The following is a 25,796-nucleotide window of genomic DNA, read 5'->3' as shown; positions in this document are numbered from 1 at the left end:
GAGAATAGGAGATGGGGACCAGAAGTGGAAGTGCCTTGCCAAGGGGGGTGAAATGCAGGTTTAAATGGTAGAAATTTATCGGTTTCATTTTTTTATTACTGTTTTTGTTCCAAATGAAGTGGTATCAATGGTTTCTCTGATTATAAAAGTTGTAAATGTAGTGTGACATGCACAGCCATGGTTGCTTTAAAGAAATATATGAAATGGTAAACTTTCTTCTTTCCCTAAAATGCTTTGTAATAATTACAGTGTTTTTATGACAAGGTCTATTCATTTCAGTGCTCAGACTTTTATTATGTCCTGTGGTGTTTGTTGTAAGCATTACAGACAGATGCCAGTTCTTCTACATGTTGTTACACCCTTTTGAAACAAACATTTGGGAATGTATCGTGTGGAAAACACCGTTAATCTGTAAAATGATGTCAAAGGAGGAAATACCTGCACTTGACTTCACATAGGCCAGGTCAAGAAGAGGTGCATCAGGTGAAGGCAGTTGCAGGCGGGGTGACAAAAACACTCAGAAGCGGAGCTCTGAGGATCACGCGAAGGAGCTGGAGTGGTGCTGGGTGGCTCGGGAAGGCTGGCTGCCACTGTGGGCAGGAGGACAATTTGGGGACAGGCAGCAGAGGAGGCTTCCTGCTGCAGTTAGCTTTTCCCCCATCAGGGGAGAATTTAGTGACCTGGCTCCCAAGGCTGTGGCTTTGGGAGAAAAAGCCACATGATGAAAGCCACAGTCACCTGACGGGCTTGGACACGGTGGAAAAATCCCACCTGGTGAGCTAGAAACTGCTTCCACGGATGGGAGCAGAGCTTCTCTTCCCTTGGAGGTGCACCTTCCTGCCCTCAGGTTGGCCGGGGAGAGGAAAAGGGATAAAGCAGCAGAGCAGCACATGATTGACTCTTCCTCCACACCCTGCAGCCTCTGGCTGGTTTTGGTGCCTGCTGAAATACCGAGTGCTCTGTTTGAACAGCAAGTATCAGTGCAGCTGAAGGCACAGCGCGCTGGTGTTAGAAGGTGAGCAGTCTCTGGCATTGCACGGCCTGACATGCAGCAGTAACACTTGCAGATTGCTGGCCGGTCGTTTTCCAGTTGCTTTGCAAAGGCCGGCTGCTTATCCTTGGTCTCATTTAGGGCAGGAAGAAATGAGGAACAGAAGAATGGAGATAAAATGCAAGCAAGCAATTTGGTAATTCATATGCGTATCTTGCTTATAGCCCGCTGAGTCAACTGTTTACCTGTTAGCAGGCAAGCAGCTAAAATAAAATCCTGCCTGGGTTAGGTTAGCACCATGTGAGGAGCTGTAGGACGGGGAGGAAAGTAGGGCAGCTCGTTTTGGAACTTGTGCTGAAGAACAAACAAAAACCCCCAACGTACACATTCGGTTACCATATGGCGCGCTTATCATGAACGGCATCTCGGCGCTGTTTCTTTGCAGGGATGCTTGAACTCCACGGAAGCAGACTTCGCCACTGAGGAGAGCACACGCTGGAGGTGCCGGGGCTGCCGTTGGTGAGACGAGGCAGCTAAGGCGGGCGGCGAGCTCGCTCCTTGCCGTGCGTGCCTGCTTGATTGACATTGGCTTCCAAATCGCTGCGACTGTGCCTGAAGAAAACCGAAGGAGCATCGTTTTGCTGGGAGAAATTTCCTGGCAAGAGATGACATACGGAGCAGAGAAACGTGCCAGGGAAGAGCTGCCTAGCGCCTGCAAGTGCAGGTCCAGGTGCTAGCACAACTTCCACCCAAGCTGGCCATGCTGCTGTGAAGTCCTTTTCTCCCCAGCACCAGGGCGGGCTGCACCGGGGGCTGCCCATGGCACTGCGGCGTGCTGGGCTGGATTAGTTGTCGGTGTGTCACTGCTTCGGCTGGCTGAAGAGCTGAAGAACAGCACAGGAAAGATGTTGGACCTGAGCTTCCTGACCGAGGAGGAGTATGAGAAGCTGATGAAGGTTCTGCAGAGGGATGCGGAGCTAAAGAAGAAGGACGGGGATCGCATCAGGTGAGAGAGCATGCAAAACCAGCCAGATGTGAGCTCCCACTGGAGGGATTTCTTTACTTCTTTTAGAGGAGGATGTGTGTGTGTGTGTGCACAGGGAGAGATGCAGGCTGCAGTAGTGCTGTCCCTTCATGCCTGGGTCCCCAATGATCTTTTCATTGCACCTCCTGCTTTTGCAGCGAGCCTGCTGTGCTGCCACCCCTGCTCTGTGGGACTGAGGGGCTGGGCTCTCCTTTTGCTTAATCAGTATCCCTCAGAGATGCCAAGGGGAATGCCCCTTTCCTGCTTTGGGGGGAAGATGCCAATTTCTCAGTGTCAGGGGTCAGAGCAGGGCAGTAGGTGCTGTGCCGCCTTGTTTTCCTCACTCAGCAGCAGGAATCCCTTGCGGTGTTTCTAAGTGAGAGTTTACATCCTGATCCCCTCTCTGCCTGTACACAGCAGGCAGAGAGGGGCGGTGAGAGGCTACGTGATCTGCCAAAGGTCTGTGGGGAGCCAAGAATCACTGTGAGTCCAGCATGCTCGCCTCCGGGCATCCGGGGGCTCAGCTCGGGCTGATCGGGATTTGCTTGTTGCTGCTGTCACTTTTTAAATGCCAGCCTTTCCGCCATCTGCTCTGACAATATGCACCGGGCTCAGGAAGCTGCCACCAAATTCCCCATGGCTAGGAATGAGTAGCTCAGTGGGTGGGGATGGCACTGTGCCACCTTACCCTGCCCCCCGGTAAGGATGTGATTCTTTGATTTCCCATTGAGTCAAAAAAAATAAAGGGTAAGCCCCTTGTAGGAGGGATGCATGGGGCTCGAAGGGGTGAGTGGCTTTGCAGCAGGCTTTGGGGAGCCTCTGTGTCCTGCCCACTTGGGGTCAAGAGCTGGTGGTGGCACACAAGCAGCTTGGGTACCTGTGGTAGGGGTTTCTTCTGGCCTCTGAGGTCTCTCAGGGCTCCTGAACTGTGGCTAGCTGTAGGAGGCAGTGCCAGCTGAAAGGCAGCAAATCCACTGAGCAGTAGTATAAAAACAAAATAACTGGAGGAGAGTTAGAAGTACAGGGTAAGCAAACAGAGCACTGAAGGATTTAGGTGCCAAAACCCAGCCCTGGGTGTGCCCAAGCTAGTTACAGTAAGAGAAGCTGTGCTCAGGAAGGAGAGCTAACTGTTTGTGTGCCAAAATCAGCGTGTCAGGAGGAGCAGGCTCTGGGGAGAATGCTGAGGGCCAGGTTAGTGCCCTGGATAGCCAAATTTATTCCCCCAGTGTGCATCAGATTTGATCCATAAAGAGCAGCTCATAACGACATGAACAGACAAATAAAATAAAGAAGTGCAGGACTTGTAAACAACCCCACGCCTCTTCAAACCCTCAGGGCTGCAAAGGAAATGGACAAATCTCCTTGCCAGGTGACTCGATTATGAACATGCTGTTTGTAAGAGGTGAAGGCCTGTGCTTACAAGGCTCTGTTCCTTCTTCAAAAATAAAATAAGTCAGCTTTCACTTTTATGCTTGTTTGGCCCTTCCGATTGCAGGGAATAACCTCTGGATCCTTTGTAGTAGCAGATAGGAGAATTGTACATATAGCTGCTATGAAAGAGCTCAGGGAAAGTTGAAACATTGGAGATCTTCTTAGTGTGTGATGTTCTCGTTGGCTTGCAGGAGGATACAAGGCTCCATCAAGGATGAAAAGAAGAAGAAGTTTGTGACAGGCGAATGGTTTTCGGAAGTGAAGGCAAAACGGTTTCAAGAAGACTTGGAGGGGTCGGATCTGCTTCGGGCATCGATAAGAAGGAAAAAGGGCAAAGTAGAAAGTAAGCATGTTACTGTGTGCCGTAAGTAAACCAATTGATGGACCAGGAAACAGTGGCCAGGTGTGTGGGTCTCCCTGCACTGGGAGCCTCTTAGGGACCAGTCTTTATGTTTTAAGAAAGAGGTTCTCAGCCAAATTGTCAGTACTAGGAAAAAAAAAAATAATGCTTGTCAAAATCAGGGCCCAAAATAAAAATTACAGTGTGGCAGAGGACCAAGATAAAAGCTGTTTACCAGCTCCATGCAGTAAATGTCTTTTCCCCATTTCAACTACTTTATTCCAAAATATGTATTTGTCGGAGGTCACTGGTATCATTTCTTGTCATGGAAGCAGGAAGTGAAAGCAATGATGTGGGGTGGTTTCTGGCATCAAGCTGGTATGTGTGGGTCAAAGCCCCCTCCAATTCCTAGAGTGATCTGATGGAAAACAGCCAGCTGCTCTGGCAGGCCTCCAGGATGGAGGGGTCAGTCTTGCCTCTTGTCTCCTGGCAGAAAATTTGCCCTCTCTGAGAGGAGAGTGATGGCCCTAGCTTTTTACCCGGGAGTAATTCCAAGGCACAACATGGCTTTCAAAGTAAAAAGGGCTTTGGGGCCAAGTCTGGTACCCAGGCTGCTGTGCTGCAGTGTGGCTTGTCTGGCACCACGTGCTGATTTGAAGCAGATGTACTGCATGATGTTCAACGTGCAGCTGCACTAGTGGTGGCATACACAACAGATCAGGTTAGATTTGCTGGCTCAGGGCAACGGAGAGAAGAGAGCAGCCCCACGTGAAATGAGCAGGGCTGTGCTTCGAGTCCAAGGTAACCAGCCTAGAGCTGGCACTCGGTGCTGAACATTTGTGCAAGGCAGAACTGACTCACACCCAGCCCTCAGCGTGAAGACAGGCCAGCCGACTCTGCAGCAGCCCTGTGGAACTGCAGTCCGGCCTCCCACAACCTCCTTGCTTATTTATCAGGGTGGGTAATCACAGATATGCAGGCTTGGTGGTCTGTTAGTGGCTGCTGCTGCTCGAAAGCAATAGCCATGATAGAGAGCTCCTCATAAAGTCCTAATACGAAGACCTTATAACTGGGCTCTGGGAGGTTAGGGTTGTCTTCCATCTGTCCAAAACTCAAATGTCTCCTCCACCAGTTTGGTTCAGCCAAACTGGGTCCATATTTCCATCTTGGGGTTGCAGTAACATAAATCACTCCTTTGTTTGCTGGGCCTCATTGGCCAGGATTTCTCTGTAACATTAATTTCCTCCCCTTTCCAAACCCATTCAGGTTACCCCTCTTAGCTCCACATTACTCAGACATACTCAAAGCTAAGCAGTGGCCAGGGACTTCACTAACCGAGAGCTTCATTTTCTTTTTGCATTTTGCTTATCCCTCACAGCTCTTGTAACTTAGCATAGATTCATTGGAACCTCTGATGCAGAACTGGCCCATCATATTTCACATAGAGTTGCTTTTATCCTTGGTATTAAGGATTCATTATGTCATTAAATTTACTATTTTGTCATCCCTCCAGAATGCTAAAACATGTAAAACCTTTTACAGCTTGGCAGAGTTGCCTGGCCATTTCTGCAGGGCATACTCTGTTTGCTGAGGATGTGCATTTGTGATTTAACTCTTACTGCCAACATGTACGTGTGAGATATGGCCTGTGTACGTATGAGATATGGCCTCAGGTTAATGTCTAAAATAATCTCTTTATTAATCCAGCAGTCGTATACAAGTTATGTTTTTGCATGTGCATTTTCAGTAGTTGGCTAATGCTGTTTTAAAGAAGGATGAAGCAAATATTACTGAACTACTTTACCAATTATGTTTAGACTTAGTCCTCTATTTCTTTTACCTTGTTATCTCCTCTCTCTTTATCTTTTTCTATTCGTAACCTTATTATGGTAAAGCACAGGTATAATATGACTTTATTGCCTCCTCTTACTTTGCCCACTGCTACTTTACAGCAGGGGCTGAGGACCGAGACTCTGCAGCTAGTATTTTCACCTTGCTGTTACCTTTTGCACGCTCAGCTCCCACAGTCGTTATTGCATAGGGATTGCCTCCCCTTGCCCACGGGGGCAAGCACTTCTCTCGTTGACTTGCCAGCAACAGGATTGCTCTGGTGAGAGCAGCACTTGCCCCACTGGGGAAGGACAAGATTTCCAAGTGGTTTGGCCACTCAGCTCCTGTTCGATCTGCAGTAGGTGAGATAAGGGCCTTTGCTCGCCATCTTGACACCTTTTCAAGGTGATGAAGGGGTTTCTGTTCATTTGCTCAAATAAATATAACATATTTGTGGCTTCAGGGATATTAATGCTGATTTAAGTCTTTGATAATTGTGTTAGGGAGTGAAATGAGAAAACTCCTGCCCAGAAGAGCCCCACCGAGGTAATTGCTGGCATTCCCTTTGCATGGCAAATGGGCTGAGGAGAGTGGGCATCCATGCCTGCACAGAAAAAGGCCCAGTGACCTTTCCTCGAGGTGGGTGTTAACCTTCAGAAGAGACTGCTGTGTGGTTCCCTAAGGGGTTCACAATTGCTATTGATTGTAACAGATGGCAGTAATAATTGGCATCAATATAAATCTATAAAAGAGATACCCTGTATTCAATCTACAGTCTGCAGAGTGGCACAGATGGATGAATTTGGTGCTAACTTCTCCTTGAGCTTGTGTGCAATGGATGAAAGCTAAAAATTGTCTAGCGGAGAGGCTGTTTTATCCCTCTGCCCATGCAAGTCAGTCCTGACAGCACACTTAGTGCTCAAGTGTTGGGTGTCTGTGTTTTAGAGTGGTAGGAAATGGGTGAAGCAGCTAAAATATTAGAGCAGGGGTGGCTCTGTCCATACACATACACGTACAGACAGGTTGAACTGGTCAAACAACCGCTAGTTTCTGCTGGAATTTGCCTCTTAGTCTGTCTCCCGCTGCAGTTACCAGGGGTATTTTGCTCATCTTGATGGATTATAACGCACTGTTAACCTTTTTGTTTGTGGCTGTCGAAGCCAGGTGTAGCTGTGTTGGTGGCTGAGCTGTTTTGACGGACAGGGAAGCGAACACCTCCTGCTGTTGCTGCCAGCCGGAGGTGGGAGCTGTCTGAGGAAGTCTCTGAGGGGGAAGTATCAGTGAGAAGCAGATTTGGTGCAGTGCCTGTGGAAGTGAGGTGAGAAATGAATGCAGACTTTGGTTGTTGAGGTCTTTTCAGTCACAGCAGGCAGAGGGAAAATGTGGGAGCCCTGTGTTTGGTTTTCTGGTTCTCCAGCAGTTATGTGCTGGCATCTCCCTCCCTTGGACTGGGGCAGAAGAGGAGGATGTGGCTCACTGTGTAAACAAATGCTCCTCAGTGCGTTTTGCTGTGCCTGCAGGTGACATGGCCTGCATGTGCCACCAGCCATGTCACAGCTTTTCTGTCCCACAATGATGTTCTGCAATGTTTTTTTGCACAGTGATGTTTCCATGGACAAAACACAGAGTTCCCAGTATGGGAACACCCAGCTGCAATCTCATGCGCACGGTCCTTGCACAGGCAGCCCCGAGCATCACCTGCGGGGACACGGGAAGGCAGGTAGGAAGGGCTGGGACAGCAGCATTGTGTCAGTGAGGACACACAGACAGCAGGGAGTGATGCTCCATCTCCTGACATACCCCTTAGCCCTGGGCTGACTGTGCTGGCAGCATACAAAATGCACTGGAGGAGCGCTGCTGTCACAGCCTGTCTGCAGGCCTGATCTGCCCATTGGTTTTCTGCACAAATAGCAAGCAAGGCTGTATTATTTCAGGTCACATCTGAATCCTTTGAGCTTCTGCTTCTATTATAGAATGAAATATAGCTGAAAGAGATTTGGCAGTTTTTGTAAAAGGTAAATTTATTCTTTAAAACAGACCAAGATGCAAGTGAAAAAATATGTGCAACCTTTTTTTTTTTTTTTTTTTTTTTTTTTTTTTTTTTTTTTTTATTGACCAGACTAAGCTTAGTTTGTTGTCGTTTTGAGAGTTTAATCCTTCTGGTTTTGCAGTAGCATGAAAGCCTGTTTGCCAGCTGAATGCCTAATGCAACTTTGCACCTTGGCAGGCTGCTCTAAAGGTTACCTTCTTCTATTGTTTTTTTTCTTTGGGGTCTTTGAGAGCTCAAAAGAAATAGCTGAGCCTTGTGCCAGTAAAAATAACAGGGATCTCCTCATTAACTGTATTGGCCTCCTCCTTTGTTTGCCAAGATCGGATGACTTGGAGTCAAAACAGGAAGTGGCTGAATTTAAATCCTGGAGCGGATTAACTTTATTGACAGCCAGGGCAGGGTCCTGCTAAGGTTTCCAGCAATGCGGCAGCTCCTGGCATGAGCCAGGCATTGGGCAGCAATCTGTGGGCTCTCAGGCACGTGGGGCCCGGAGGAGCCACGTGGGGAACGTGGGTGATGCTGCTGTGGGGCATCCTCTTCAGAGGAGGCAGTGGGCAGGCCCCCAGGCACCCCTGCTGAATCCCCAGGGTTTGTGCTGGTGGGACTCATTTCCCAAGCCTTTGCTTGCCCCAGATAGCACACACTGGCCGTTGCAAGGTCAATTAAATGTAATTTTTCAATTCTCTGTTACATTACAGATGAGGTTAACGAGCACATCCGGAGGGGGCTGGACAGCAGAGATGCCCCAGGTCCTCCCTTCCATGAGCACGCTGCTGGCACGGGAGAGGAGAGGTAACTGCCACTGCTCGTGCAGTGCTCTGGCTGCTGCTCGCATTTCTAATGAAAATTGAATGATACGCATTAAATCCTGGTCTTTAACTGAATTTCCAAGCCCATACTGGTAATAGGTTGTATAGGATATTTTTAAAATCCTTTTTCCAGGAATTGTCAGAGTATCAATCCTCTACTACTAACTAAGTGCTAATGTGCTTATGCCAGAAAGGTCTTTTCCTGCGTGATTTGATAAGGGGTCAGTAAAATGGAAGCCGTCTCTAATGCCAGGATATTCTGGGTACTTTTTCAAAGTAATTATGTTTTTTTATTTATTTATTTTTGCCATGGAGCAATGCTAACTAAACGAACTGTTTTAGAAACTGTTCGTTTCTTGCTGGTGCCAACCACTGTGTCCAGTGCTCAGTACTCACTGACGCGGCTTGGTAGATTTCAAGTTGTGCTGACTGTGCAGAAACACGCACTAAAAGAACCTCAGTGAGCAAATCAGTGACCTCACTCAATGTCTGTGGACTATGGAGAAGCCAATTAAACACCCACATTTTCATTTATTGTTGCTCCCATCTCATTTGCATTCTTTTGTCAGCAGAATGAGGAATTATTCTTTACAGGCAGCAGTTGCTACAATTAATTGTTAAATATGGGCCTTGACAACAGTTCCAGACCTCCTGCAGCCGAACAATGGGTGTTGTGTGATGGAGGACCAGTCACATGCCCAAGACATTTGTGCTTGTTTTGGTCCTAATGTTTTTTGTAAGATTTACTAAATCCTGAGAAGCTTGCTTCATCTTCCTCATTCAGCCCTAAACATGAAGCATTTCCATCTGAAATCTCACCAGGGGTCCAACTTGACAGTTCTCTATCTGGAGAGCAGCCACCACTAGACACTAGCAAGGACAGGAGAAGCAGTGGGGAAAACTGTGATACGTGTTTCTTCCATTTAGTTACCAGGCGGATAGTAATTAACTTATATTCCAAGTGTGAAGATCTATATCCCGTACTGTAGTTTTGCCCTGACTATTGATGGCATAAGCATTCCTGGAGTTCCTGTATGCTTGATTAATCCAGTTATACCTCTGGCACCAGATCCGGGTGGCCTTATATTAGGCTGGGTTCTTAGCTAAAAGTGGCAAAGCAGCCGAGCAGAACAGACACAATGCTGAAGACTGCATTGCCTGCTCAGAAGACGCCTGATCAAGTACATCCCTGCCACTGATCTCCTTGCTCAGATGCTTCTCTTCTCCCACAGATCCAGCACACCCATTCTTGATGCTGCAGAAGAGCATAAAATCTTGCCAAAACCGAAGCCGAGACTTTCTGTCCCGCTGTCTGCATCACACAAGGTAGTGTAGCCACAGCCTCTGTGTTTGGATTGGTTATTCCTTGGATTTTCACAGCCTGTATCTACTGACAAGGACTCCACAGACTGTATGCCATGGTATCTGTGCTCAAATAAATGTTTTTCCAGACTTACCAATGTATATAGGGACTTATAAAAGATGTTGCTTTGGCAAATAATAATAGGACAAGGGGGAATGGTTTTAAACTAAAAGAAGGGAGATTTTGATGAGATGTTAGGAGGAAATTCTTCACTCAGAGGGTGGGGAGGCACTGAACAGGCTGCCCAGAGAAGCTGTGGATGCCCCAGCCCTGGAGGTGCCCAGGTTGGATGGGGCCCTGAACAACCCTAGTGGGTGGCATCCTTGCCGATGGCAGGGGGTTGGAACCAGGTGATCTTTGAGGTCCCTTCCAACCTGAGCCATTCTAGGATTCTGTAATTCTATGATAAACACTGACAGGGTTTGTCTTCCATGCAGAGATCCAGTATCCATGATGTCTCTTCCTCAGAGAGTGACACTGGAGCAAGTCCATTCACGGCTACAACAGGCAGCTTACATTTGTCTAGAAAAGGTAAGGTTTTGTTCAGTGAACCACTGGCTATTTCATTATTCAGAGTCAACACCAAGAAGCATGTTGCTTTTCTTTGTGTACAAATGAATAACAAAGAGCATTTCTTATCTTGGTGTATAAGAATGGGCTGCCAACATTTGTGTGAAATATGCCCAAGGCAGCAGCAACCAAGAAAAAAATCTCCAATGACTAAAATTTCTCCTGGCTGTCAGTATATTTTACACTGAGTGCTTGGCTAACAACTCCTTAGCGCACAGATCCAAGTTACCTTCTCTTTCTTCTCCTGCCTTGAATGTGTGGTGTATTTTTGGTTCATAGCAAATAGCCAGTAGGAAAGCTGTCAAGCTAAAAGCAAAGCTGTGAAAAAATTCCAACTCACAGCAACAATTTAGAGCTCAGTGGGTTTTTTCCCTGTCCTGTTGCAGAAAGAAGAGCTGTCTTTTTCAGGGTTTTCTTCAGAGGGAAGGGGGTTTGCTGGACTCTCAAAATAGGGGAGAATTAGAAACATATTGGTGGTTTCTGGAAACCCCTCCTGGCTTCCCTTTGAGAAACTGAAGCCCAGACCTTCCAGGTGAATAAGATGTGATGCGGTAGGTTGTGAGCCTCTGTTGTTGTTGCAGGTAATGGACGATCTCCACTGCCTGCCATGCTTCCAGAGGATGCTGTGCCTCAGCCCAGCTGTGCAGCGGGAGGAAAAGCTGTTGATGGTGCCACTGGCACCACAGCAGGACCAAAAACTCCACCTGAAGAAACATATGCTCCCAGCAAGATACCGGTTAAGAGGAAATCAAGCAGAACTCTCCCCAGGTCAGAGCAGTTCGTGAATCACCTGGGGCCAGCAGAGAACAGCATGGCAAAGAGAGAGCTGATGGAAAGCCCCAAATCACTGACTGCAGAGGGGGAAAGCAGCCAGTCTGTGAAGCACAGCGTGAACTATACAATCTCATCAATGAGTAATAAAGAGGAGGATATTGGCCTCGATCGGGAACACTTCAAGAACTTGAAGAACTTCTGGGAGAAGGGAGCAGACTCTGTGATGGTGGGAAGCATGCCGGAGGACTCGAGCTCGGGGGAGGCAGACGGAAAGCAGTTCAAGCTGTGCCGCTCGCTCTCCGTGCAGTCAGCTCAAGGCCAGAATGGTGAAGAAAAACCCGGTGTCTTCACCAAAACAAGAGCCCCTCACAAAAGGACAATAACTTTGTCTTCCAGCGAGGAAGAGCCAAGCTATGTAGCCCCTTCAAGGAAAGGCTCAGTTGCCTTCATTCCCAGATCCACCTACGCCAAGAGCAAAGGAGGCCTGGTTACAAGAAACAGCTTGCTGGGTGAAAGCAACGGGAAGCCGCCGGTGCCAGAGGAAGAGAAGATGGCACAACACAGCTCCAAGAAATCCAGATTGCCTGTGCGAGCGCCTTCCATCAAAATTGAGTCGCCTACCAAAGAAGTGTCTGGCAGCACATCTGAGCCAGAGATGTCTGCAGACAAGTTCATCGTGGCAGAAAAACACAAGTATGCAAACTGCCTGGCGAGCAGGGTGCAGATACTCATTGACCCTGTGCTTACAGATGATGAGAAAGAGCAAAGAGCTGACATGGGTACTCATGACAGCATGGAAATAAATGGAGAGCCAGCTGAGGAAAAAGCACTTGAGTCTTCAGACAAGCCAACAGGCAGAGCACCAGGCGGAGAGACTGAAGTTGTTCAGGGAACGGACTCAGCTGTTTACTCAGGTACCAAGGGTGTAACTGCACTCTGGGAAATCCTGATAGGGAGTCATCCCTACACCTGTTTTATTCTGTGTTTTGCACATTTTATTCTCTTCTACATTTATCCTATATTAAAATTAAAAGCATGTGAAGAATGTGGTTAGCAAACAGCTCTGAAAACCACCATTCTGTGTACTGCAGTGAAGTGTAAAAGTGGGCAGTGTGATACTCCCTTTCCTTCTCCCTACCGCCAGCCCTCATACCTTCCCTGCAAGCACCTCAACTCAGGACAGCTCTTCATTTCTTAAGCCCTACCTACAGCAGGTCACAGGAAGTTATTTTACTAATTGGGAAGATTGTAAACATGTTTACTTGCCATGTAAATTCACTACCACTTTCTTCAAGTGTGAGTCTGGAGGAATTCCCTGTGGTGGTAAAGATAAGTCTGACACAAACAGCAGAAATAAAACATGAAACAAAGTTTAATAAATACCTTGGCCATTATCCTACTTTGATATAGCTGCTGGCCATTAGTTTTTAAAGGACATTTTGGGCCTTTTGGGAATCCACAGCTGAGTTTGCATCTTAAACTGCACAGTGGACTGAACAAGGAGCCTGATCTTTTGGGGTTCTCCATCACAGTGGTGTCAATAATACCAGCACTTTATCAGCCTCTTCCTCCAGGTTTGACAGGCTCTTGTAGTGACTGCTATAATGGGCAAAAGTTCATGTTAATTGCAGTTCATTTTAAACCTGGGCTCTGCTTGCCTACATCTCTGCTCCCTGCCAAGCAAAAACTTACCTATGAAGAGAGATCTCCCTATCTCCTTTTTCCAACTTTTCAGTCCTCATGTACCAGGGTAACATCTATTTGAGAGGATTTTTCATGGACTCATCTAATTCTGATCTGTAACTGTGGCATTTCCCTCCTTTTTTTTAACATGTCCATGAAAATCCTCAGTTGCACTTCAGCTAAACACAAACATTTCATTTCTATACCAGGTCATTGTTGTATTTCTCATTTTTTTTCATTATTATTTCATTAATTTCAGGTTGATATTAGCAGATGGCTGTATTCCACTGGAAGCTCTTCACAAGTGCTGGTCTCTTTTGGGGACTGGGTGAAGAGTTTTTTTCAAGGAGAGATGTTGAAGCTGATGATGTGAGGGTAGCCCTGTGTAATGTAACTGCAGCGTGCTATAAGCAGAGCTAGCAAGCCAGGAGAGAAACACACATGCATGCTTGTTGACACACTGCCCATTTGTGTTTATTTATTTACTGTGTTGATTTGGCTTTTCATATATTCCAGAGGAAGATGGAGATCGTTCTCCTGCTGCTCAGGCATTGGCCCGAGCAAATAACATCAATCTTGCAAAGAGCATGGTGAACATTTACACAACCACAGAGAGTGAGTAACATCTTTCTGCTTTTTGGTTTATGTTCCCTGAAGGCAATATATTATGCCTGAGTTCTGCATCCCTGGTGCTTCTGTGCTTGTACTAGGCAAGAAAGATGACATATGGTTTCATCATCAAATTAGAGAGCTTATAGTGCCTAAAATTAAATTCAGAGCCAGGAAATTGCAGTTAGATTGATGGTATGTTACTCAGTGTGTTCAGCAAAAAATTGTGAGGGCTTTAATGAGTTGGCAAGAGGATTGTACCCATCTCTCCTCTTCTCCCACTAAGTACTCTGGGACCTGCGTGGCAGCCTGCTCAGCGGATTGATCAGCCTCTCCCCTTGCCCAGAGCAGACCTAATTTGCTGGCCTGATCTCCTCAGCTGCTGGCTGGGACACACTTAATGGTGCCAGTTAGCCCATGGCCAAGAAACCTGGCTGTGCCACCAAGTGGCCCAAGAAAGCAGCAGCCAAGGGAGAGGGCCTGAAGGAAGGCAGCAGCAGCCTCGGTGGCCAAGAAAGGTAGTAGAAATCCACAGAAGATGAAAACTGGAAGGCCCAAGAGGGAAGCTAAGGGCTTGCTTAAAAGCAAAGTGGTAAGGCCAAGGCTTCCAGGACTAAGGTGGAAAGGTTGGGAAAGCAATGCCCAGGGAAAAGGAAAATAGCTTAGAGGAAACAATAGAGCCTGTTTAAGGGAACATGACCACTGGTTATGGGATGGAGAGTCCCCTTCAGGCTGCCAAAAGCAGCCTGTGGATGGGGCGTGCTGCACTGCCCTGCCTGTGTGTGGCTGAACCACACCATCCTGGAGCCTGGTGCCGAATGTGTGCCCCATCAGATGGTGCAGCAACGTCTGGCACACAGCACAGAGCTTCCAGTCCTGCTGTGCTGCTGTTTGGTGACGTGGTCTTCATGCAGGCAACCAAGATTTTAGACTTCTCCCATCACAGCTTGTGTAGAGCCACAAGCCTCATCCTAGGAAACTCTCTTCTATGGAGTTGCTCCTACTTGTTCCCAGTATAACCAGTAGCCTGTAGAGAGGGCAAAATGTAACACTTTACTCTTGGTTGGAAATAACAGTAAATGCCTTTGCTATCAGAGCAACTTTTGGGCATTTTAAGCATTGAGTGATGTCTCATCCTGGCTAATATAGCAAGTGTCACCTTGTAGTGTCACCTAAAAACAAGCCAGTTGTTTTGGGATGAAATTAGTCATCAAGGAAGTTATTGAGAAAAGATAAAGATAGAACAAAAAGGTTTATATTGTTTACAAGATGCTATGAGATGGAAATGTGAGTGTCTTTATATTATTTATTTATTTATTTATGACAGGGATGCTTGCATTTACTCTGACCGAAATCTATGCAGCTAGATAATCTGGTAGTTGCACATCTCTAAACTGATGAATGAATTGAATTATCCACTAGGGGGAGTTTGCACACTCCCACACATCAAATGAAAACGCTGAAAATAGCTTTAGAGTGTTAGCTAGCAGCAGTCTGTGCCTTGTGGAGGGCTCACCTTCAATGGCCAGTAACAGAGATGGGACAAGTGCCTCCCACTAGCTTTTCCTTCCTCCTTGTGTCCTCTAACAAAAAGGTGACTTTCTTGTATTTTGCTGACTCTGACAATTCATCCTGATGCCATTTTTCTGTTTGTACTTACAGCATACAACAAACCTCATCTGATACCTCACCAGTTTCTTGAACCTGAAAGAGTCAAAGAGCTGAGCAGATCTTCTCCTCTCCTGTTGTCTGAGGTAGGATAGATACCAGAAATGGCTGGAATGATGTTCGCAGCATCCCTCAAATGGCAGTCAGGTTCATGAGAATCTTTTTCCAGGATGCTGACAGTACTTGTTTTTGACCCTTCAATCCTGTAGGAGTTTTAATGTTTCCCTCTGCCTCAGACCACACTATTACCTGCTCTTCGTAAGAGCCTGGGTGGTTGCATGCAGCTCTGCTTGGAGGCAGTTAATGATGACGTTTGCTGCTGGTCGGAGGCAATGCCTCTGGGGAGATTCCCTGCACTCTCCTCTGCTCTCCTAACCTGCTTGCTGCTTAATGGGACTCTGCTGAGCTATTGGTTTTTCTCTCTAGTGTTGCAAAGTGCTCGTACGGCACAGCTTAAAGATGCTTATTATTTTCTGAACAGACAGAATCAGACACGGCTTCAGAAATCAGCTTCCAATTTAGCAAGCACAAAAAGACGCCTAGCATTGGCAGCCACTCCTCTGACATGGCATCTGTCTCCTCGGTAGGTATTTAACGCGTACGTCTCTCTAGAAAATGTTTCTCCGTTGGATAGTGATGCTGCATTTAGGCTGATACCGATGATGTGGCCTCTGGAGTATCGTGCTGTTTTCTGCGTGGTACTTTATTAAAATAACAGTGATGTTTAATTACTTACTTGCATTAAAGAAGTGTCTTCAGGTACCATCTCAAATTAAGGAGCCACTGAGTCATTCTTAGACAAATTCAGAGGAAGCAATAGCCCCTGCTCCAAAGTGTAGATGCTCTGAAGCCTGGCAGCATAAGGGAGAGAGGGGTGGTCTGTCTCTAGGTGGGGAAACGAGGCACACAGCTTGTGAGTGACTTGTTTGTGGTCCACCTTCCAGAAAGCTGAGACTGCAGACTGGTGACCTCTGTAAGCTCCTCCTTCACTTTATTAGCAAATTAAAGGGAACTCAGAACTGAACAGCAGCAGTATGATTTAGAGATTTGCCTTCTAAGGAGAGTTGGCAAGAGCTGAGCGTGTTTAGTTAGGCATTTTAAAAGGATTCCTTAGACACAGTATTTTTTGGGAGCTGCTTAAAAGTGTTTTAATTCGCTGTACTACTGTTATAGGCATCTCCAAATTGTATGTGTGAGATTTAAAGAATATATGTGAAACAAAGCATGTAGGGAGAGGTTGTGACTGTAGATAAATATGTTAAAAAAAAAAAAAAAAAAAAAAAAAAAAAAAGCAAAACTGAACTTTGGGGTGCTTGAGTCTTTCTCGTAGTCTGTGAAGTCTGGGAGCTATAAATGAGCCTTTTGTGTCCAAGTCATGTAGGTGTTCTTGAACATCTCATTTAGGATTCTCTGTTGGATTTGATATCCTGATGGGATGATAAATGTAGCTCCAAGGACTGAGGGGAGACATTTAGCAGATTCTTGTAGGTTACCATAGAAAGAAATTGAGAAACAAAAGAAGTATGGGTGACAGAGAAGAATTGGGTTAATTACTAGGAAAGTTTTTTGATACATGCTCAGCATTGTACCACAGAGGAGTGCCAAGAGGGTTAATTATTTGCTGGGTAAAATGCATTAGCTTTTATGTTATACCATCTGTAATCATGAGTGATTGGCCCAATAGAAAATTCTCATCTTTCTGGGGCTGTGTTTTATTTCTGTTTCATCACTTTCTACCAGTGAAGGACTTAAAGCCTTGGAAAACAGAAAGTGAAGGCCAGTTGGCAAATGCAGTTTGTTTTGGGAAAGCAAGAGACTCTTTGGTGCCTCGTTCCTGTTATACCTGCAGAAACTTCATTTTCCTGTGCATTTGTGGCAAGTAGATTCCCACAAACTGCCTCTGCTGGGACAGTGGCTTTTCAGGACAGGGGTTATTTCTGTTTCTGTTTTGCACAGCTCTCTGCACTTTGTGAGCAAGCAACAAGATAGTATTATTTTGTCCTATATTTCTAGTCTGATATGGTTCTTAATAGCCTATTTTTAAAATTGAATGACAATTAGGTGACTGTATCTTCCAGAAATAATAAGTTTATATAAAAAGATAGTTCAAGTTCTCTCGGTATATTTGTTTCTTAGTGATGAGACCGGGTCAGGAAAGCAGCTGTTTGTGGGGTTAGTGTAGGGAAAGGGAAGTTACATGTGTTCTCTCACAAGTTATACATGTATTTGGCTCTGTTTCCCAAGGCTTTGGGATTTAGAGGTGGAAATCTTCTGTGTTCAGTGGGCATTTGGGAGAACAGTGCTTCTTAGTGCTGGTCAAGGATAGCACATCCTTGTGAGACCTTTATTCAGACCCCCAAACCCTTGGGTGAGTACAGCTGCAGACATGTCAAGGACTCTGTCCTACTGAAGGGCAGAGATAACAGATTATTTCTCTGGCAGTGCACATCTTTGTGCAGAACTAAGTCTGAACAGTGCCTATTTCAGCGGCACTGACCTTGTTCTCCACCTGGCAGGTGAGTGGCAGTGTGCTCAGTGTGTACAGTGGCGATTTTGGGAGTGTGGATGCCCAAGGTACTGTGGAGTTTGCACTAGATTATGACGAGAAGAACCGGGAGTTCCAGGTTCATGTGTCCCAGTGCAAGGACCTGGCTGTCGTGGATGAGAAGAAAGGCAGATCTGACCCGTGAGTGATGCTTCCCGCTGGTGTTTCATGGCTTTTCTGATGCTGAATTTTGTGTTCTAGAGAATTTTCTTTTTTTTCTTATGAATTTTATTTTTAAATGCCATAATTTCTTCCTTCCTCTAGAATTCTGTTGTGTGTTTACTGCTGGGTCTTTCCTAGCTGATGGCTCTGGAGCCATTGGCATCAGTAAATATGTTGTCATTGACTTAGTTTTGAATAGGATTGAGAAGGCTTTGGTCACTACAGGGACAATTCCTGTTATTACTGAAATATGTTCTACACGTTTCCATGTGAACGTCTCTCCATGGTGAATACACATTGGTAATAACCAATTACATTGGTAATAACCAATTACCAATTGGTTATACGTGATGTAGACACGTGTCTATATGGGAAGAAAGTCTGAAAAGAAGTGACATTAGAGGACACACTGGTAGTTGGACGAAGGTTAGTGAACTCTGTTTAATAGATGACAAAAAAAAAAAAACAAAAAAAAAAAAACACCTTGTATTTGAACCTTGAAACAGAGAGATTTGTAATCAGGCTTCTTGAGACATTCTACCTCTTCTCTCTAATTTCATCCTGATGCTGAGCACACAGAAATGCTGTAGTTGTGGGCATTTCAGAAAATGGATATACAGCCTTGCTGGCTTCCCATGCTGCCTAGAGAGCTGCTTGTTCTGAATGTTGGTGGCATCCACCCATCCCCAGTGCAATTTATAACTTCAAGTGCAAGCCAAGTTAATATCCTAGCAGGTCTCTTAATTAGTTTTGCCTCCAAAGAGTCAACTCCAGGTCATTTTTTTTCCCATAAATCCCATGTCACCACCCAGAAGTCTTGACTGCTTATTAGAGCATAGCAATACTGAACAGTATCCAGATGATTTTTTATTTTTTTTCCTTTTCCAGGTATGTTAAAACTTACCTGCTTCCAGACAAAGCTAGAATGGGTAAGAGGAAAACCTCAGTGAAGAAAAGGACAGTGAATCCCATTTACAATGAGGTGTTACGGGTAAGAACACCTATCTGCTCTGAAAACCTATGCGGTACCAGGGCAGGTCTGGAATGAGCCTGCCTTCTTGGCTGGGCTCCTTCACCTGCCTCTTGCTGCACTGCTCTCCCCTTGGGTTGTGAGAGAAACTGGAGAAAGAAGTTGAGCGACCTGACTTCTCTTTCTTCCTCTAGTACAAAATAGAGAAAATGGTATTGCTTATCCAAAAATTAAACCTCTCTGTTTGGCACAATGACCCACTGGGACGTAACAGTTTCCTGGGAGAGATTGAAATAGACTTGGCCAGCTGGGACTGGAGCAACAGGAAACTCAACTGGTACCCGCTGAAGCCCCGGGTAAGTGCAGCTCAGCTCCAATCCTGCTTCCCAACCCAACCCTGAAGCCTGAAGTGGCAGAAGTCCTTCCTGGCAACCTTGCTCTGAATCCTCAGGCTTTTGGTTCTGAAGGACTGAGTATGAGAGCAAAACCACAAAGTAAGGAGCTGTCCCAGCCATACAATAGCAAAGTTTGTCCATTTGTGCCCCTGCATTAAACTCAAAAGCTGTTTGCCCTGCTGTTAACAAAAGCCCTTTCTTAGTCAGTCATAACTCTTTCTGTTTCAGAGCCTTTCTGCTGTTAATGGTGTGGATCATCGAGGAGTGATGAATTTGTCTATTAAGTACGTCCCTCCAGGAAGTCTAGGTAAAATTCATTTCATACATTAAGAAGCATTGCCTGCATGTTGGCGTGCAGCTCGCAATGCCTCATCTGTATACGGGCTTGTTAAAGAGTAATGTCATTCGAGCAAGATCTTAGAGATGAGGGGCAACCACCAGTGCTTAGTAGTGCCACCTGCAGACTACATCACATCTGGATTTAGGAGGAAACAGGGCAAATGGAGGGAAGGTTCAACAAACTTAAACTCACCAGCTGTTATGGACACTGCAAGCACTGTTGGGTGCTGTGATGCTGTAGCAGCAACACACAGCCCCTCTTACTGTGGGGCAGGTAGGAGGTCGGGTTTGCCCAGCAGAGCCTTTTCCTTTCCTGCTTCAAAGCAGCACGGGCAGGTTATGTCAATGACTGGCAGTCCTCTGCAGCTGCACAGCTGCAAGTAATGCTGCGGCATCCAGGCAGAGGAATGCAGAGCTCCTAGGGATTGAGTCTGCAGAGAAGTCACATCACTGCTCCCTCAGGTTGAGGGAGCAGGATGCCTGTTTTCTTGCTAGCTATTGCAGGAACTGACCCCAGAGTTTTTCTCTTGTTCTAAATGTCAGGTCCCAAGAATCCTCCTTCTGGTGAAGTTCACATTTGGGTCAAAGATGTCAAGGACCTGCTGCAGTTGCGTCCTTCTGGAGTAGACTCTTTTGTGAAATGGTAAGTGCCTGAGCACTGTCTTGGCTTAGATGGGTCTGTGCCTCCATGGAGCAGTATGTTTTTTTCTCTTTTCTCAGGCTCACTCACCTGTGTTTCCATACTGTAAAGCTGTGTAGGAGAGAATTGCCCTTGTTACTCTCCTGTGGCTATATTAGAAAAAGATTTGCTGTGGTAAAGCTCTGTCTGTGACTCCCTCAGCCTCAATAACGCCTGAGTGAAAGGAAGATGGGGGACCCTGTACCTTGCTTTGGTGTTTTCATATGAAGTTGTGAATTTTGAAGTGATAAGGACTTGCACGCAAAGTTTGGGAATGTGTTAGGGACTTGCCAGAACTGACATACGTGCAGTTGGATCCTGCTTTGATCTTGTCCAGAATTCAGTGTGTGCATGTGTTCTGCAGCCTGTGACATCAGTACTGCCTGTTATATGACAGGAGGTGCTACAAATACTTCAAAAATTTAAAAATAACTCAGATTTTTAAGATTTTCTGGCTCTTAGAAGTCCTCACTATATTTTTGTATGTTTTAAGAAAGTATTCCTGCAAAAATGTTTGTTGCTCAGGAAGCTTAACAGTCTGTTTTGAAATGATCTTTTGGGCATTTGTTTGATGAATAATTATGAAAACAGAAATATGTGAGAATAGTGTCCATTTTTAAAATGTAAAGTGTTACTTTGAAAAAAAAATGCCTAAAATAGGAAATTTTAAAGTAAGTACCTTCCTTCCTAAAAATGTTTGCTTTAAAATTTATTTTCCTGGGGGTAAAAATAGCCCAGGGATTATCAGAGAATCATAGAATGGTTTGGGTTGGAAGGGACCTTAAAGCTCATCTGATTCCAACCCCCCTGCAATGGGCAGGGACACTTTCCTCTAGACCAGGTTGCTCAAAGCTCCACGCAACCTGGCCTTAAACACCTCCAGGGATGGGACATCCACAACTTCTCTGGGCAACCTGTTCCAGTGCCTCACCACCCTCAAAGTACATTATAAACATTTCTCATTAAATCTATAGAGATTTCTTACTTTGAAATCCAGTTCCTCCTTTCTCCAGGCATGAGCCTTGTTTAGACCTGGAAGTCTGTAGGAACAACTCATACCTCATGTGATACTCCATACTACATGCTGTCCTTTTTCTTCTCTCAAAGCTATGTGCTTCCAGACACGAGTAAGAAGAGTTACCAGAAGACCCGAGTCATAAAAAGAGACACAAACCCTATTTTCAATCACACTATTGTGTATGATGGCTTTCATACAGAGGATCTAAAGGATGCATGCGTTGAGCTGACTGTGTGGGATCATGAAAAACTAACCAACCATTTCCTTGGAGGAATCAGGCTGGGCCTTGGGACAGGTAAGTGATTTCAGTTACATTAAATGAATACTTTTACTCTATTGCTGAGCCACAAGGTATAATGGGAAGTTGCAGGAAAATTCCTGTTGGTGAGAAACCAGGTATAGGGAATCTCAGTAATTGTTTTGTGTCTTGGTACTTGCTCTGTGTCGGGGTTGTAGGGGGCCCTGGTACTGCGATAGCAACCCTCTCTGCCCGCATTTTCTCCCAACATCAGCTCTGAGGTTCAGCAAAACTCAAGAATCGGCTTGAGTCCAGTAGAATCCAGACTGCATTACAAATCAACATTATATTGCTGTTCCTTCCAGTGAAGAGCGCTCAGAGCTGAAGACAAGGAAATTGAATGCCATGTGAGACAGCACCACCTGGTGACTCCATCATCACCTCCTCCCTTGAAATGCTTTAATAAGAGCAGCAACTAATATTTGAAAAACAGGGCTAGATGCACTAGTTGTTCTGGTCTCAGTCATTACTGAGAGAACATCAGCATTGATTAAACCACAAATTGAAAGAAATTGAGTTTTCCAGGAGTAGACTGAGGTGTTGTTTAGTTTTTTGTTTGTTTGTTTGTTTTGTTTGTTTGTTTTTGGTTTGTTTGTTTTCTTCTTTTGATTTTACTAATTTAGATGATGAAATGCTGAAAGAAAACAGCGGAGGTGCCATTTGCTACACTGGAAGACAGTTACTGTCTCTGGGAGTTTATGGCATGAGTTTCCAGTTGAATGAAGGACTTAAACCTGTGGTTAGCTGGAAGTGTTTTACTTCATTGGGGTTACTCACCCTAGAAGATAGGAAAATTCCAATATTTTTAAGCCTAAGCTGGAAAAAATGGATGGGACTATCTCCCATAATCAAGTCCATCATGGAGGTTTTGTCCCTCTCTAACCATCCTGTTCCAGCTTTCAGTGTACCCCCATACCTAGGCTTTGATGGATAGCAAGTTCGTCTTTGTATTTTGGCAAGTGGGATATCTAAGGGTTTTTAAACAACGTATACTTACTGCGAAGCAAGAGGAGTCTCTGAGAGATGAAAGACAAACAGAAGCTGTCAGAGCTTTGTAATAAAGAGTCACTGTCCCTTGAGGGTATCAGGAAGAGGCTTATTGTAGCTGGAAGGTCTGCCTTGCAGGTACACTTGTTTATTGGATTTGCTTGTGTGTTCTCTGTTTTCACTCTCTAGCATGTCACCAGAAGGGTTGTGAATTATCTGGTGGGAAGTGGCAACAAAAATAAGTTCATAAACAAGATTTAAAAACACCAACCCTAAGATTAGCTGTGATCCAAATTTAGACCTTTATCTAATTGGCAAGCAGTTGGCATGTGAAATTTGGTTGAATAAATTAACTTGGAATTAATGTACACACTTTTACACTATCGTATGTTTTATTCCTATAAAAACAAAGTGTAGAGCAAGAGAATTTTGACAAGTATCTCCCCCCCCCCATCCATAGCAAGATTGAGGGGAAGACCAAGCCTTGTAGAACTTCTTTACCATTCTGAAAGGTTCAATAAAGGGCTTGAGCCCAATATTATTTTCCTTGGAAGGTTATATTTAGGGTTCTTGTGTTTTGGGGCTTTTACAGTGACTATATTCTGAACTCTGGTGTAAAATGGAGATCATTAGCAGAACAGAAGGTGCTTACAGTGGAACTTGGTGAGAGGAAGTCAGCATCTTTTAGGTTAAGACCCTACCTGCAGCAGTTACATCCCATTGAGTATTTTTTGCATGGCGTAGAACTTCCTCAGGCAGCTCCTGACGCTGTTGTCTCCTCATTTTTCTTCAGGTTTGAGCTATGGCATCTCCGTGGACTGGATGGACTCCACGCAAGAGGAGGTGGCCTTTTGGCAGGAGATGATGTCTGCTACCAATGAATGGATTGAGGGGTTGCTGCCACTGCGTTCACTGGCAGGGAGGAAAAAACTTAAATAACCTACTGTATGTTCTAGAGAAAGGCTGAACACGTTTGTTAGAATTAGGAAACTTCCTGCCCTGAGGTGGATCGAGACTGTGGGGCCGGCAGGTGTCACTTTAATGAGGCAATTGATGGACAGCACTTTGGAAACGTTAAACATAAAGTACTAATTCCCTGACAGAGGAGCTGGAAGATGCCTAACTGACGCTATAGTTGATTTTGACCAAGAAGAAACTTTGTTTGCCTTTTTGCTTAATCATTTATATTCAGTGTATTTGAATTCCATTAAGCTCTGGGAACATTGTCAGGGAAGAGGAGGTATAGATATTTTATTTTTTTACTGTTCCTTGTGCTGTTTTTTTTTTTTTTTTTTTTTTTTTTTTTTTTTTTTTACTGTGCAGAGATGTAGTTTTACTAAAGCAACAGCGTGGAATTACTCATATTTCCCAGCAAGTGGTACACTTTGTACTTGATGTAGAATTGCTCCAAGTCACCAGCCAGCAGTCTGAGAATGAGAACTTTGCGTTTGTTGCTGGTGATAACATGTCTGTAACGTGAGGGAAATTGAGATCCAAGGTGAATCCAAAGAAAGAGAGGACTATTTGAAGCAGAAAATGAAGCAGCCTGAGGAGGATAACAATGAGGAATTCAATGCATTAAACCTTTTCTGCTTTAAAATGAAAGAGAGAAGAGATGATCCTGTGGCTAGTGGGATTTTGCAACCAGGAGCTGCTTTCCTACCTGTCCCACAGGCTTCCTCAGTGACCTCAGGCAAGTTACTCAAGACAATTCCAGTGCAATATAAACTGAAGTGCTCACCCAAATGTAAAATATTGTTACATTGCTAATGGACCTAATAGCATCTTTGGAATGCCTTGTGTGCAACACATTTCAGTATGAAATAATGATGTAGAAAACAGTCTTGTGTTAGCCTGGTGCAGTGGGTCAGGAAGGAAAGGTCAGAACCACCGTGAAATTCAGGAGGTCTTGGCAACTGCTGGGAGAGAGGCAAGCAGGCAGTGAATGAAGACAAAGGGTAGCTGCAGAGCTGAGGCCTGGGGTGAACTTCTGCCTCTGCGTATCTTGCTGCCCTTCTTATCTACCTTTCACCTGATGCCTCAGCCTCTTGTTCGGAGCTGGAGTCACCTCCCTGCCAATAGCTTGCAAGAACTTTGTGTCTGGCGCACTAGCAGCAGCCGAGGGGCATTACAAATGCGTTTTGAAATGCAGCTGTGTAATTTTTACTTTGGATGTACATATTGCAATTAAATTGAATGGTTTTCTTTAGTCATCAGCTGGTCTCCTTGTACCTATCTTTAGCGTGGTCTGAGTAATGAAGTAGCAAGCAAAAGAGGTGTTATATTTTGTCATGTCAAAAAGAACCCAAGGACAAGTGAAATGTTGTGCAGAAATATTTTTTGTAGCTATCCCGTCTTAGATTCTGGTTCTGTGAATATTTTGATATTCGTCTTTAATGTATTGATTTTATTTTTAAACTCAAACAGGATTAATTTTCAGCTTCACAAAGATGGTTCTAAATAAATGGAAGAAAATATGTATGGTTGAAGTGACAAGACTTTTTCATGAAATGAAGACATTTGGGAGATAACTAGCAGCTTTAGTGGAAAAAAATATGGTTATGCAATTGGAAAAATATAAAACTTGAAAATGTACTGGTTATAGTAATGAAAGCACTAACAGAAAGTCTGTACAGCAACAGAATTAATTAATGACTAGCCTAATGAAGGACCTCATATGCATACATAGCGTGTCAACCCAAAGATACTTCGTATGGGCTCTAGCCTGGCATAATTTGTTTACCAAGATTTGGTCATTTATTACCTTTGTGGGATAAAATAGCAATTTGGGGCCATGGGTAAGAGTTTTTAAAGGATTAGCTTTACCTGTTTAGGTGCTGAACATGTGAATATTGATGCATAAATATGACTTAATTTCGACGAGGAGGCCTGCTTGTTGGAGTGGTTGGCTTGGTGCAAAGGAGTTACCTGCGGGACTGCTGCTCTCACCCCAGACTCTTCCTTGTCCTGCAGCCTTCCTCCCAGGGAGATTTCTGCTGTGGCTGCAGATGTGGTTGGTAATACCAGGGGCTTTGGCTCAGGCAGGTCCAGATCTCTCTCCAGAGGCTCCTTCGACTGCTCATCGTTGCAAAAATGGAGTCATCGTGCCTGCTCCTCCTCCTCCTCATGTGCACTATTAGCACACGCGGTTGTGATGATGTTGCCAACACTGCTGTTTACAGAAATGGAGCTGGAAGTGTTTGTTTTGTGTTTCAGAACATTAGCATCTCTTTCACTAGTGTTGCCAATAAAGGGAGAAAA

General features: G+C 45.0%; 1 protein-coding gene across 1 annotated transcript; it reads left to right on the top strand.

The window, feature by feature from the left end:
- Window positions 1–1,810: 1,810 nt before the first annotated feature.
- On the top strand, window positions 1,811–24,751 carry LOC116494565 (synaptotagmin-like protein 4). Its single transcript, XM_032196492.1, has 16 exons — window positions 1,811–1,997; window positions 3,638–3,789; window positions 8,365–8,458; window positions 9,708–9,801; window positions 10,276–10,369; window positions 10,990–12,096; window positions 13,382–13,480; window positions 15,137–15,228; window positions 15,624–15,725; window positions 17,659–17,828; window positions 18,738–18,840; window positions 19,014–19,175; window positions 19,443–19,521; window positions 20,097–20,196; window positions 21,340–21,545; window positions 23,329–24,751. The coding sequence occupies exons 1-16, from the start codon at window positions 1,897–1,899 to the stop codon at window positions 23,472–23,474; spliced, it is 2,901 nt and encodes a 966-aa protein (XP_032052383.1). The 5' UTR covers window positions 1,811–1,896; the 3' UTR covers window positions 23,475–24,751.
- Window positions 24,752–25,796: the final 1,045 nt, after the last annotated feature.

The sequence above is a fragment of the Aythya fuligula genome, chromosome 13, assembly GCF_009819795.1.
Source record: "Aythya fuligula isolate bAytFul2 chromosome 13, bAytFul2.pri, whole genome shotgun sequence".
In the NCBI taxonomy this organism is placed as follows: Eukaryota; Metazoa; Chordata; class Aves; order Anseriformes; family Anatidae; genus Aythya; species Aythya fuligula.
The sequence above is the reverse complement of the archived record's forward strand: the minus strand, read 5'-3'. Positions and strand labels throughout refer to the sequence as shown.

Coding starts and splice junctions, on each gene's coding strand:
- LOC116494565 (XM_032196492.1), top strand. CDS start 1,897: ATGTTGGACCTGAGCTTCCTGACCGAGGAGGAGTATGAGAAGCTGATG. Junction 8,459..9,707: donor GCTGGCACGGGAGAGGAGAG/GTAACTGCCACT, acceptor CTTCTCCCACAG/ATCCAGCACACCCATTCTTG. Junction 10,370..10,989: donor CTTACATTTGTCTAGAAAAG/GTAAGGTTTTGT, acceptor TTGTTGTTGCAG/GTAATGGACGATCTCCACTG.